At 37.2% G+C, this 14,923-nt stretch overlaps 1 protein-coding gene across 15 annotated transcripts in view; it reads right to left on the bottom strand.

The window, feature by feature from the left end:
• Nucleotides 1–14,923, bottom strand: part of chb (chromosome bows) — a 788,037-nt gene that overhangs the window by 15,652 nt on the left and 757,462 nt on the right. For 14 of the 15 annotated variants that reach the window (XM_053789056.2, XM_053789064.2, XM_053789065.2 and 11 more), the window contains 3 exons: nt 5,503–6,027; nt 1,090–1,174; nt 387–591 (listed from right to left, as the gene is read on the bottom strand). In XM_053789056.2, coding sequence (XP_053645031.1) covers nt 387–591; nt 1,090–1,174; nt 5,503–6,027 — 815 coding nt within the window. The remainder of the gene's footprint in view (nt 1–386; nt 592–1,089; nt 1,175–5,502; nt 6,028–14,923) is intronic. The other variant, XM_070094157.1, reaches the window with a different exon arrangement.

Here is a 14,923-nt window from a genome sequence, read left to right as displayed (position 1 = left end):
ATAAAATGTGAAACAATGTGACATCTATCTTTCAGAAGCCAAGAAAACAGGTTACCTGTGGTACAGTTACAGTTAAGTGTATCTGCTCCAGAAATAAACTCCAAATTTTGTGACAAACCACAGATTTGAAGATAGGCAGTGTACATTATTATGGTATAAATTTAATATGCAGTAGTTAGGAACCACAGATACAGTAAATTAGCCCACCTCTGCTGTGTGTCAGTATCCCATCTATAATTTTGGCTGGAATATTAAGCCTTTTTCAATATAATACACTAAAGTAAAAGAACTTAAAATCTAAATTATAATAAAATGAGAATAAATCATGCAGGCAAAATAGAATAAATATAGGGAAACATAACAAAAGAAGCCAAACAAAAAAATACCTCTACCCAAATCATCATCTGTGAGGGTGTCCAAGCCATTCCTTGAGGAATCAGACATCATGGAGAGCTGACGATGTGTCGGAGAAGATACACTCGAGGATCTTCCCGAAAGAATACCATTAGTATCCTCACAATGTTTATCATCTACTGCCTCAATATTCCGAATATCACCACCACCAGCTGACAATTGGCTTATTCCAGAATCCTAAGAATTAAAATCATAAACATCATTATTTATGGATAATATAAATCAATGTCTCTTATTCAGAATTCCTATATACACAATCCTCCCAAGTTTTGAAAATAAACTTTGTAATGTGGAAGGATCTTCAAATTTATGACTTTTAAACATTTATGCCAAATTTCTTAAACTTAATTCAGTAAAGGTAAATAAACATTTTCTCTAAGAAAATATTTCTAGAAATATTTAATTAAAAATATTTTGTAAAATTCTAAAGCTCACTTTGCAAAATCTCTAAATTCAGACTTTTCACCATACGTGAAATTTTCCATTTCCATTAAAATGTTAATTTTTTTTTTTTATATAATTTTACTACCACAAAACAGGAATTAGTTTAAAGAAGAGAAAATGTTTGCTGTATTACATTTCATAATTATACTGTTATTTTCAAACTGTTTAAAAAAAAAACAATGTATATACTTGTTTATGTAACAAAAAAAAAAAAAATCAGAGTTTTAGTACCTGTGATGTAGAGTCCCTGTGTTTCTCTAGACTCTCTAAGTCAAAACTATAGTTCTGAATCTCTGCTGTTGTGCGCTTTAGACTTCTGTGGAAAGGAACAAAAAATCAACATTTATAACATAATAAAAGTCAATAATTTCATATTTAAAATATTTTATGCAAGTCTACTGAAAAATTAGGATATGAACTACTTTCAGGAATTAGAAAAAAATGATCAGTAAAAAAAATGCATATTAGGTAAATTTGCTATAAAAAAGTCAAAGAAAGAATCTAAAGGACTGAATCTGCAAATTATATATTTCAAGTTTCATAAAATGTCTGATAATATAAACTTAATTTTTACCCTAATTTTATGTTTACTTTCAATTCTACAAACCCAAAACTAAATCATTTTAAATTCATGAAATAATGATAATACAGTGGACTCCCAGATATCGGCCGGTGCGGATAACGGCCAAATCGGATTTCGGCAGCGTTTTTGGCCGAAATTCTATCCTGGATTTCAGCCAGCAACTCGGAAATCGGTTGTATAGGACGTGTCCGCCCACCACTCCATGATGTATTCATCCAAACATATTGTTATAATCTATTTTTTTTTTTTTTGCAATTGTTTGAGTGCAACTGCGAAATAATCCACCATGGGCCCAAAGAAACATGTTACATAGTATATAAAAACATGCCAAGTTTATATGCGATGTATGTTTAATAATAATCACTCTTGGGCACATTAAATGTCTCATTTTAGGTTAATATAGATATTCTCATTAATCCATCTATGATATTTTCTTCAAAATTATATAAGAAACACATTACATAGCATATAAACATGCAATGTTTATATGCCACTGAGTGGTGAGTCGAGCAGAGAGTAAACATTAGGTTTTTCTCTGATTCATCATTAGAGAAAACTGTGAATCTGGCATCTGGCCCAGTCACCGCCCTTCATACGCATTTGTTTACAATTCTCGGCATGAATTATTCATTACTTCTCCCTTTGTTTATGATGGCATCTAAAGGTAGTTGTTAGAAATGACTACACTCAGTGAACATGGTAATAATACGGCTGTGTAGTGTCACCCAGGGATGGGGGGGGGGGGGGATGCTACATACGTGTACCTACATCTGCTGCTGCCTACACTGACTTCCTACAAATAAATACTACTCATGTCTCACCCTACATAAAGACTACAAATATTTTAAGTAATGAATGTACTGTGGCAGTAAATGACAAAGAAGGGAAGTAATGCTAGAGAGGGTTTTGATACCTGAAGTCCTCATGTTGGTGGATTCCCAACTCCCTCTCCCCTCCTCGCCTTCTTCAATAAAGGTATGTAATGTTCATTTATCATTAACATTTGTGTTTTACATTTATTTCTCATTGCTTTCTGTATATAAAACTATAGTTAATCTTTAAAAAATGTATTTTTTGTTAATATTTTTGGGTGTCTGGAACGGATTAATTGTTTTTACATTAATTCTTATGGGAAATATTACTTTGGTTTTCGGCCTTTTCGGATTTAAGCCGACCTTCTGGAATGGATTACGGCTGGTAACCAAGGGTCTAGTGTACTATACTTTTCATAAGTAAAGCTAGGTATTTGCAGAACCTGGCTATTAACAGTATCTTATTATGACAAAACTTAAGAGTAACCTTAGGTAACCACAAAGCACTCACTGCACACTAGTAAAAATATACACACAAAGATCATTTACATTGTGCAAGTGTTAATTCAGAGAGAAGTGCATATCATAAGAGGTGATTAAAATGCCGGACACAATGGGATAGTAACCCCTTCTCCTGTATAAATTACTGAATGTAAAAAGAAGGAAAACTAGTTTCTTCTTTCTTGATTCACCCTGCCTTGGTGGGGATGGTCAGTGTTAAAAACGTTACAGTACAGCCTCTCCTCACTTAGCGATGTACTCGTTTACCGATGACTCGAGCTTACGACCAGCTCTCTGACCAGTGTGCATACCTAAATAATATATATTAGAGCTGATTTCCTCTACTCTATTTATTACAATATACAGCACACTGTATTAATTTTTAAAAATAGTATGTAAGAAATGTTATAAATGGTGCAAAGGTGAAATTAAAACAATATCAAAGTTGGTTGACACAAACTCACTAGCATTATAGTATGCTCCTCACTTAGCCACAAATTTGTTTACCGATGTGGTCTCAGGAACACAATTCCGTCGTTAAGTGAGGAGAGGCTGTACTATACATGTATTTTTCATGAGGGCATCGTGTTTATGAAACAAAGTTGTTTAGGAAATTACCAATGTGGGCATGCTTGCAGGGTTTAGGCTGGTATTTGTGGGCAAGGAATTTGCAAAGTCTACTAAAAATTTACACACTCCTACTAAAAAATTACACTCCTCTAAACTGATCATTTTCAAATCGGATACCAACTATCTATCTCTGACAATACCATTCATCAAGAAAGAACAGAACCTGTGAGACTGGTGCTTATTTACATCTCTAACGAGATCAACAGAAAAAATGAAACATAAAATACCTCGTGAAGAAAGCTATTACTGTGTTGACACTGGTACCTGACAAATGTGGAAACTAAATATATACAAAAAAAAAAAAAAAAAAAAAAAAAAAAAAAAAAAAAAGAGAAAGGGGATAAACAAAGTTACTGATGCATAGGAAAGACGACCATGAAGGAATTAGGCATTTTTTGACTCGTGTATATTGAGGTAATTAATTTTACCAGGAAACTGTGAAAATTTTCAACCAAAAGTGCAGAGGGTGTGCAAAGGTAGAAAGTTGAAAGTGAACATAGATAAGAGTAAGGTGATGAGGTTATCAAATGATTTAGATAAAGAAAAATTGGATATCACATTGGAAAGAGGGAATATGGAAGAAGTGAATGTTTTCAGATAATTGGGAGTTGACGTGTCAGCAGATGGGTTTAACAAGGGTGAGGTTAACCATAGAATTGATGAAGGAAAAAAGGTGAGTGGTGTATTGAGGTATATGTGGAGATTAAAAAAAAGTTATCTATGGAGGCAAAGAAGGGAATTGTAAAAATATAGTGGCATCAACTCTCTTATATGGGTGTGAAGCTTGGGTTGTAAATGCTGCAGCGAGGAGGCAGTTGGAGATGTCCTGTCTAAGGGCAATGTGTGGTGTAAATATTATGCAGAAAATTTGGAGTGTGGAAATTAGGAGAAGGTGTGGAGTTAATATAAGTATCAGTCAGAGGGCTGAAGAATGGTTGTTGAGGTGGTTTGGTCATTTAGAGAGAATGGATCAAAGTAGAACGACATGGAGAGCGTATAAATCTATAAGGGAAGGAAGGCGGGGTAGGGATTGTCCTCGAAAAGGTTGGAGGGACTGGGGTAAAGGAGGCTTTGTGGGCAAGGGACTTGGACTTCCAGCAAGCGTGCATGAGCGTGTTAGATAGGAGTGAATGGAGACAAATGCTTTTTGGGACCTGACGAGCTGTTGGAGTATGAGCAGAGTAATATTTAGTGAAGGGATTCAGGGAAACTGGTTATTTTTATATAGCCGGACTTGAGTACTGGAAATGGGAAGTACAATCCCTGCACTTTAAAGGAGGGGTTTAGGATATTGGCAGTTTGGAGGGATATGTTATATATCTTTATATATGCTTCTAAACTGTTGTATCTGGGCACCTCTGGAAAAACAGTGATTATATATGAGTGAGGTGAAAGTGCTGAATGATGATGAAAGTATTTTCTTTGAGGATTTTCTTTCTTTTTGGGTCACCCTGCCTCGGTAGGAGATGGCCGACTTGTTGGGAGAAAAAGAAAAAAGGGCAGAGAAGCAACTCTCGTGAAGAAACAGACAAGGTATTAAGTAGAAACCATGATTCAACCATCAGGCTGAAAAAAACACTGATGAAAATATGTAGTAACAAAGTTAAGGAATACTAAATGCATAGGAAAAAAGTATCAAATCCACTTCCAGAGAAAGTTAAGCTAGCAGATAAGACAAATGGCTCTTCAGGTAGAGAGAGGAGCTGACATAGCACCTAAGATCATGACAAAATCAAAACTACTTCACAACCACATCAGAAGATAACTAATTAAGGTTTAAGTGTTGACACTGAGGTGAAACAACATACAGGAAATAACAAGAAGCATGCAATTAGCTGATGAGAAGAATCGCTAGTATATTTATAAGTAAGAAAGGACACGTACCAGATGGCAGGGAGGATAAACCAAATAAAAGCATCAAGCTCAGAAGCTAACAGTAAGGACACTACTGATAAAACTATAAATCAAAGGAATATAATCATGAAGAAAAGCTGAAATACTGTGCAAGTTACTAACATGGATCTATAACAAAGGAGTAATGATGAAGTACTGTTTAGTAAAGGAATAGCAAAGCTTAAAAATATTTCTAAACCATATAACTGGCATTTGGGACTTCACCTGTACACTTCTTCAGGATTAAGATTTTCTGTGTCGTCGAAATCTATAGTATTATATCGTGAAGGTCGATGTGATCGTGGGAGAGAAGTATTAGGGCTCTGAAGAACAGGAGTTCCACCTGCACTAGGTGGGGTACGAGGAGGTAAGGATGAGGGTGAAGCATCAAGGCTGGAGGCTCTTTTTAAATGAGTTTGTATGATTTGTGATGCAGTGCTCTGGCAGGCTGGAGGAAGCTGTTGCAGAAGTGCAGTAAATTCTGTGATATTGCAGTTAAACATAGCGATGACAACAGCTGAAGCTGCACGTCGAATATCAAGGAATTTTTGGTCAGCAGTCCAAGTTAAGATTTTAGCTAAGGCCATAGGAGTATCATGTGATGCAGTAAAGTCTCCTCGTTCCATTACATCAACTAAACACTTGAGATATGTGAGGGTTGCCACCTTCACTTTAGAATTAGGTGTCTGTGTTTGATCAACAAGAAATCTCATGATAACAATGAACTGCTGGTCACATGGGAATGAGTCTCTGTAACAAAAAAATATACAATATTAATGAGTATTACAAAATACTGAAATATATAAAGAAGAAAAGATTTTGATGATCTCTACATATCAGCTATGTCTTCATTGACATTTGTTGCAGTATAGCATAGCATTTATGTACACCATCAGTTATTTTCACATATAGCTTGCAGACAAGATAAATGCTTTAACTTTTAAGAAAACATCCTATATATTCATTTTACTTTCTAACACAAAGAGCTTCTACATTAATGAACAAAAACAAAAATTAATCCTAAAGAATAAAGGCTAATTTGTTATGTATGTATGCAGAATACATTAATGAGAAACATTAAAATATAACTAAAACAAAAGTGTATTACATCAATGTAAATCCGTTTAGAACATAACGTGTTAACAAGAACCGAGCATGAGCTACTGCAGAGTAAAGAATCAACAATATAACTGACAATGTGTATGTACCAGTACTCTCAGCTGTAGTCGAAACAAAAACAGTATCCAAATACAAATTCAAAATCACATAGAGAAAATGTCATTAACATCAAATAATTTACCTTCACGTTTTACCAGTTGACCTAACTCGGGAATGGGCAACCTCTAGTCCATGGATTGTACACGTATTTTTTTTTATTTTCATTATCTGACCTCAGCTCATTTCAAAGTCTGGCCCTATCTAAGGTGCACAGTACTACCATTTCTCAGGATGCAACCTAGAATAGCTATCATGTACCTACATACTGCTAGGAGTTAAGAGACTTGCCTAGTCTCACTTCACCCATGAGTTAAAGGTCCTATCATTGAGATATGAGCCAGATTCACATACACAGGCAATAGGCCAGATCTGAATCTCTGGCCCCATACATGAGGTCTGGCTTTTCAGACAACAGCATGTCAGAATTCAACGAGTGATATTATCAACACGTCTTTGGTAAAGTGCAAGAAGATGTAAGGATATGAAGTTCAGTAATGACAAATTCCAACTGTTCACATATAGAAAGAATGAAGATCTCAAATGGAGCACTAGATAAAAAAAAAAACAGTAAAACCATCTCATAGATCAAAAGGAACATAGAAAAGGCTTGGTTATTATAATGTCAGATGACCTATTATTTAAAGAATACAGTAAGCCCAAGAGAGATCAATAAAGTGAGGAAAGCCTGAAGAGCAAATGGACTTGGCAGTTGAATAAAAGAAGGGAGATGTTAGATAGAAAAGTGGAAACACTGGAAAGAAGAAAATATTTTGAAGAGTTGTTGAATATTAATGATGACAAGGTAGCAATAATTCCATAATTTGGGCAAGGAGGAAGAAAGAATAATATTTCGGTGCCAGACATGAATGCGACAGAGTGCATCAAGCAGTGGGCAGAATGAAAAGCAGTACAACAGATGGGACACATGGGATTAAGGAGAAGTTAACAGCAGGTGGGGATGCAGCATAGGGGTGGTTGATGTATTCATTCGAAGTATATAGGAAAGAAGAGATAGTACTTAAGGACTGGCAGAGAGCATACGTAATTTCTTTGCATAAAAAAAAAAAAGAGGATGAGCGATTATATAAAAATTATAGGGGGATAAGCCTGTCGAGTACACTGTGTAAAGTGTGCAACAGATTTATTATTGGAGAGGTAAGGATAAGAAAAATGATTGCAGTGCAGCAATGGGGATATGTAGACCAAGTGTTTATAGTAAAACAAACAAGTGAACAATGCTCAGATAGGGGTAAGAAGCTGTTTGCAGCACTAACAGATTTAGAAAAGCCATATGAGAGGGTGGATAGGAAAGCAACATGGTGGAGAGTGAGGCTCAGGTTAATGTATGTAGGAGAGATGGGGGACTTTCACAGCAAAAATAGGACTTAGACTGGGATGCATAATGCCACCTTGGTTGTTTTACATATTTATAGATGGAAATGTAAAAGAAGATATGTAATATTACAAGATGATGAATTTGACACAAAGTCAGAGTTGTCACAATTGCTCTTTGCCAATGACACAGTTCTTCTGGACAAATTTAGGAGGGTATGTAAAAGGTATCTAAAAGGTATCTAAAGGGGGTAAAGGTGGTGATGTGGGCGAGGGGTTTGGACTTCCAGCAAGCGTGCGTGAGCATGTTAGATAGGAGTGAATGGAGACAAATGGTATTTGGGACCTGATGAGCTATTGGAGTGTGAGCAGGTTAATATTTAGTGAAGGGATTCAGGGAAACCGGTTATTTTATATAACCGGACTTGAGTCCTGGAAATGGGAAGTACAATGCCTCCACTCTAAAGGAGGGGTTTGGGATATTGGCAGCTTGGAGGGATACATTGTGTATTTTTATACGTATATACTTCTAAACTGTTGTATTCTGGGCACCTCTGCAAAAACAGTGATTATGTGTGAGTGAGGTGAAAGTGTTGAATGATGATGAAAGTATTTTCTTTTTGGGGATTTTCTTTCTTTTTGGGTCACCCTGCCTCGGTGGGAGACAGCCGACTTCTTGAAAAAAAAAAAAAAATTAAAAGATGCAAATTAAACGGGAACAGATAGAGGAGCATGGTGATCAGAGTAACAAAAATGGATATTAGACTGGAGGGAGTATGGAGGAAGTGGATTTTTTTTTTAACACACCAGCTGTCTCCCACTGAGGTAAGGTTACCGGAAAAAAGAAGAAATGCTTCCACCATCACTCGCACCATCACTGTCCTGTCAGAGGTGTGTTGATACTACAACTCGGATGCCCCTCTAAACTGCACATCCTTTCTTCAAAGTACAGGCACTGTATTTCCCACCTCCAGGACTGAAGTCCAGTTAACCGGTTTCCCCTGAATCTCTTCATACATATTACCTTGCTCATACTCCAGCAGCAAGTCAAGTCATAAATACCACTTGCTTCCACTCCTGTCTTTCATGCTCTCACACACCTGTTGAATGTCCAAGCCCCTCACATACCCCCTCCTTTCAATCTTACCTTAGACAACCCCTACCCCACCTTCCCTCCACTACAGATTTACATACCTTCCATGTCATCTTATTTTGCTCCATCCTTTCTATATTTCAAAACCACCTCAACAACATTCCCTCAGCCCTCTGGATAATACTTTCAGTAACCCCAACACCACCTTCCAATCTCCAAACAACAAATATTCACACTACATAATATTCACACCACACACAGCCCTGAGACATACATCTCTACTGCCTCCAGTCTCTTCCTCACTGAATAATTCAAAACCCATGTTTCACACCCCACATAAGACTGTTGGTACCACTATAATCCAATACATTCCCCATTTTTTAATCTGAGGATAATGTTCTTTGTCTCCACAGATTCAAACATCCCAACTTTAAAATGTTTTTCTTTTTAAATTTAGTAATTAATACAGATGATGTTACTAGCCCTTTGGTTCCAGCATTTTAGTTGCCTTTTATGACATGCATGACTTAAAGAAGGATTCTTCTCTCCTTTCTCATGAAGACTCCCAAATATCACATTTCCTCCTAACCTGATACCAATTCTTTCACTGCCAATTTTTTTTCATTTCTTTATCTAGCAGTTTCCTGTGTTCACTTTTTCCTTTCTTTACATACCATCCATAATTCCTCCACTAAGCTTGGCAACCTTTCTTCAGAATCTTCCTAAAGAACCATGTCATCAGCACAAAGCAACTGTAGTAACTACCAATTTGTAACAAATTAGTTATCTTTTAATTCCATACCTTGCCTCAACATCCTAGCATCCATGTATTTACATGACCATGGTAACACATTCCTGTCTAAGGCCTACTCTCACTGGAAAATAATCCCCTTCTCCTACATACCCTAACCTGAACCTTGCTATCCACATAATAATTCTTTACTGCTTTTAGTAACCTACCACCTATTTCACACATTGGTAACACCTACCACACTGGTCCCCAATTAACCCTATCATACTGCTGGGAAAAAAAGAGTACAGATTTACAAAAGGAAATTGGATGACTACCACCACCATTGCCAGATTAACCAGGATGTGATGGCCACCATTAGCAACAGCCTAGCTGAACAGACAATCAGCAGAAAAGCCTGGCCCCAGTCCAAGCTGCAGAGAAGAAAAAAACTCCAGACCAAACATAGGTACATTAGTTACACAAAGTAAATTTCCCAAACAATTCTAACATTTTTTTTGGAATAAGATACAAAACACTACCATGTGGGTCAATCAAAACATGCCTTGGCTTGGATTAGATTTCAGGGCCTGACATTCCTTATGTTTAGTCTAGCTGATAGTAGATCATAAGATTTAACCTTTTCAGGGTCATGACCCTTGCTCAGTTTTTTCTTATGAAACGGTAGAGAATCTTTTTACCGATGGTAAAAAACCAAATGTAGGAAATTTGGTGGAAAACTTATGGAAATCCGCTCTTACAAAGTCAGCGGTCTCAGCGATATTTACGCATCAGTGATTTCACCCACTTTGCACCCTACTTTTTGGCCAATTTCATTGTTCCAGTCAACAAAACTCATAGCTATTTCTCCTTCTATTCTATCAAGTAAGTACAAGAAACTGCCCATTTACCTATTCAACTACCCAATAAAGTGATCAGAAATAGGAGTTAGCAAATTTCACACAAAATTAAAAAATTGCCAATTTAAAAATAGGGTCTAGAATAAACAATGAAGACATTCCTGGCACTAAAAAAACATTTCCTCTGCTCAATAGTCACATCTCCAGGCCCCTCTTATATTACACTTACTTTCCATTTTGAATTTGTATTCACACAAAAAAATAGAAGATTTACTGTCATGCAGACTACTGCACTATTGTAATAATTGTATAAATAATATCAGTGCATAAATAAATGCATATGAGACTGGCCAGTTGGACGCGTATTAGAAAAGTGACGTCATTTGTGTACTCTGGAATACTGGCAAAATCGAACAGTTCCGCTAACTTGAACTCAATTTCAATTTTAATCCTGAAACAAATTAAAATAATCTCTATTTCTGTAACATATCTTCTATTCTATCAAACAATAGAATATATTCTATTCTATCAAACCGAGAATATACCAATAAAAAAGACACTAAAATACAATGCAAAGTCACTGTTTTAACCCTTAATCTGTCCAAACGTAGATCTACGTTCACTCGCATAGTACTCCAAATATTTTGAAAAATAATTTTTTTTTTCAAATGAGTGCATTTTTATAAATGTTACAGGATAAAAAAAAATTTTATGGCCAGTACTTACCCAGATATAAGCCCACAAAGTTGGTACTAAATGAGGAGATGTTGGCAACATGGAGCACTGCCGCTTGCCGAAACAATAAACATTTATCGTTTTTTCCAATTCTTTTCTATTTTTTGTTGTTTTCATGTTATGATGATAATGTTTTGTTGCAGATCTTTTGTTTTCATAGCCAATTCTTGTTGAGAGACAAACGTTTGGTAATGAATTAGTAATCATACTGTCACAAGCATACATATTCACACTGATAGATGAATTTGTACACCTGGTTCAATCACGTACTATTGTTTACATGTATATACGAGGTATTTACAGGTTCCATTTATGTTTCTAGAAGTCCACCACTGTATGATACTCCAAGAAGCATGGATTCATACAGAGTGCCACCCCACATTGCTGACATATGAATCGTGTCTCTTTTCACACTTGGGGTCGCTGTGTAGTGTAAGCACACACAACACACTTTTTCTGAGAGTACTACTTCTTTGGAGTAGATGGTATTGGTATCAAGCAGTGACAGTTAGGGATTATTCTGTTGGGCACTTCTTCCTCTGGTTGTGGGGTGACAGGTTGCTATGCAGTGGGAGGTATAGGCGTGGTGCCATACTCTTTTGCTATATGCTTGCTGACATTGAGGGTGAGTTCCGATTATCGTTGTTGCTTCCCTGTCTATTTCATACATGTTGAAGGCATTGAGCATTGCAATGTTCACAAGGTGGAAAAACACTTTTATATACCACTTGCGACTCCTGCACACACTGTCAACAAACCCTATCTTCATGTCCCACTTGTCGACAAGTCGCATACTGTTCATATAGGCGATGACAACAGCTGGCTTTACAAGAGGTTAATTGTTGAGCTTGCTCAGTCTGTCTGTCTGTACCATCTCGTTTCTGTGGATGGTCGACAGCAATGTCACGTCCCGTCTGTCATGCCATATCAGTGCCATGATGTCATTGGCATGAAATGCCAATGGCATGTGTTTTCTACTTTTTCTCACTGTTCCACATGTATCAGTATTATTCACATGTAGGAATACAGCAAGCATAGGGCTTGTATACCAGTTGTCTGTGAACAATGTATGACCCTTGCAAAGGTATGGCAGCATCATCTTGCGAACAACATCACCAGAAATGCCCAACATGCACCTGGCATTGTCGAGTGTGTTTTTCCCTGTGTAGATAATGACATTCAACACAAGACCAATCTTACAGTCACACATAACAGAGTTTTATACCAAAGCGATTACATGTGCTTGGTATATATTGTTTGAATGACAGGCATCCCTTGAGCAGAATCAAGGGCTCATCAACAACAATATTCTTGAATGGATAAAAGTAGGCACTGAATTTTTACTTCAGATACATAAACAACTCCTTGATTTTGTATAGGAGGTCATTTTGGTTTGACGTATTCCTGTCTGAGAAGCGCAACATTCATAGCAACATAGTGAATCTGCTGCAGGGAAGGTCACGGAAGACTGGAGTGCTGATGAAGTGGTCTGTGGACCAGTACTGTGTTACATTGTTCTTATACGTGTGTGGCATAGGCATGACAGTGCCAAGGAATAAGTACATTTCAGCCACAGCTGTATCTTTCCATCTGCGCAGGTGTGACGATTCTGAAACATGTGTGGTCCATTGTATACTGGTAGTACATGTTGGTCCGGGTAACACTCAGGTTCATTATCGGCTCATCAAAGTATAGTTGAAAATAGTCCAACTCTGCAGACTCATTTGTGATGGAACAGTGTGGCATGATATCACTTCCACTGGCATCAGAATTGAAAGGATGTGGCATGAATGGTGTACTTTCTGTCCAGTTCCATTCGCGGTCACATGGTGCAAAGTGGACCTGTGGCATGGGGCGTGGGGGAGCAGGAGGAGGGACAGGAGTGAAGGCAACACAAGGCTGAGACAGTACCGGGCAGTCCTTTGCTTCCCACCCACTGCACCACTAGGTCCAGGCACCATGCCACCCCCCTCTTCCTCCATCCCAGCATATTCACCTTCATGATCACTATCACTATCAGTTGCTGGGGTTTTGGATCGTAACCTGCCACAACCCTTGCCACCGACTGCACATGGCACACTGCCTGAACGTAGGCGCTGCCGCTTAAAAGTACGTTTCACTGGGGAATAATGATAATCACATTCACTCAATGAATTCTCCATGGGCATATAATTGATTTCATCATTGTCACTTATATCACTTTCACTATTGTCATCACCATAACGCAAAGAAAATGATAATTTCCTTTTGTGGAGTTGCCTTTGGGTAGTAACACTAGCAACCCCAGAGGTCCTGAGCTGAGGGTCTGTTGTGGCCACACTGGCCACATCAGCCACAGTGGCCACCCCAGAGGTGATGGGCTGAGGGTAATCTGGGTTGTCATCAATAGTTTCACTAATTCCTTTCATTAGTGGCCAAATCACTGCCAAATCCACTAAACTTGCATTCTGTTTCACTGTCCATGAACAGTCGAGTGTTAATACGATGAGGTGTGAGCGAATCATGGGGGTTTGCCATGATGTTGACCCAAGGAGCTGAAACTAACTGGTGCTACCACGTGATACCCCGGCGTCCCCAAATTTTTTCATACTGCGCAAATTGAGGGTGCAGACCCATTCTCTCATGTCTAGGCAACTCAGGCCTATCGCGCCAAATTTGAAGGAATGAAAAAATAAAACGTAGATCTACGTTCGGAGCGGTATGCGAGCAAACGTAGATCTACGTTTAGACAGTTTAAGGGTTAAACCAAAAACATGGTTACAGTTTTTATCTCATTATGCACTGAATGCTGCAGGATTTCTTTTATATGGTGCACACTTACGACATAGACCCATTCTCTCATATCTAGGCCCAAATTTACAACTCGCAGCTCATCTGAGTGAGTTGAGCTCATAGTGTTGTACTACGGGACCGACAATGGTTTCAAAGCTGTTATATAAAGGGACCGACACCAAAAGGATTAATGCATCACTTATGTGAGCTGCTCTAAGCTACATTAGAGTGCACTAATTATCATTACACTCTCCCATTTTTATAAGGAAACAAAGTTATTTCAATAAAAAGCAGTTAAAAATATCACATGAGAAAAAAGTTGGCTAAAAATACAAGTAGCAATTAGTCTTTCACAATACATCCCATTCAGGAGCATCTTGGGAAAAACCACTGCAGTACCACACACACACTAGCCATAACAGTGTTTCAACACGTTTGATTTTTGCTATAATACTGGGGTTGGAGATATTTCACACAACAAAGGTCATTGTAATGTAGGTAGGTAGTTTTGTGATATGAAGAGTGTTTTGACTTGGTAGTTCCTTCAGTGCTTGCAACAGTTAAAAAAATACTAAACATGTATGCTAACAACCAAGAAAAAAATAAAAAATAAAAAACATAAACTTAAATAAAATGCACATTACAATAAAATACAGTACTTTCATACCAAGTTAAAATAACTATCAGTTAAAATTCCCATTAAACTGTTAATGTCAAAAGACTTGTTGATAAAAAAAACTTTAGTAAATATGTTATACTTAGTTAAAACCTAACTTTCATTAAGGATGAAAACATTACAGTATACTACATAAGGAAAAAATGAATTCAAACAACAAATTCTGATTTAAAATAAATCTCAATAATAATTTTATTTGTATCTTCCAAGAAAAAAATTTCAGAAGCTTA

The sequence above is a fragment of the Cherax quadricarinatus genome, chromosome 44 (genome assembly GCF_038502225.1).
Source record: "Cherax quadricarinatus isolate ZL_2023a chromosome 44, ASM3850222v1, whole genome shotgun sequence".
NCBI lineage: Eukaryota > Metazoa > Arthropoda > Malacostraca > Decapoda > Parastacidae > Cherax > Cherax quadricarinatus.
This window is presented reverse-complemented; position numbering and strand designations above follow the sequence as displayed.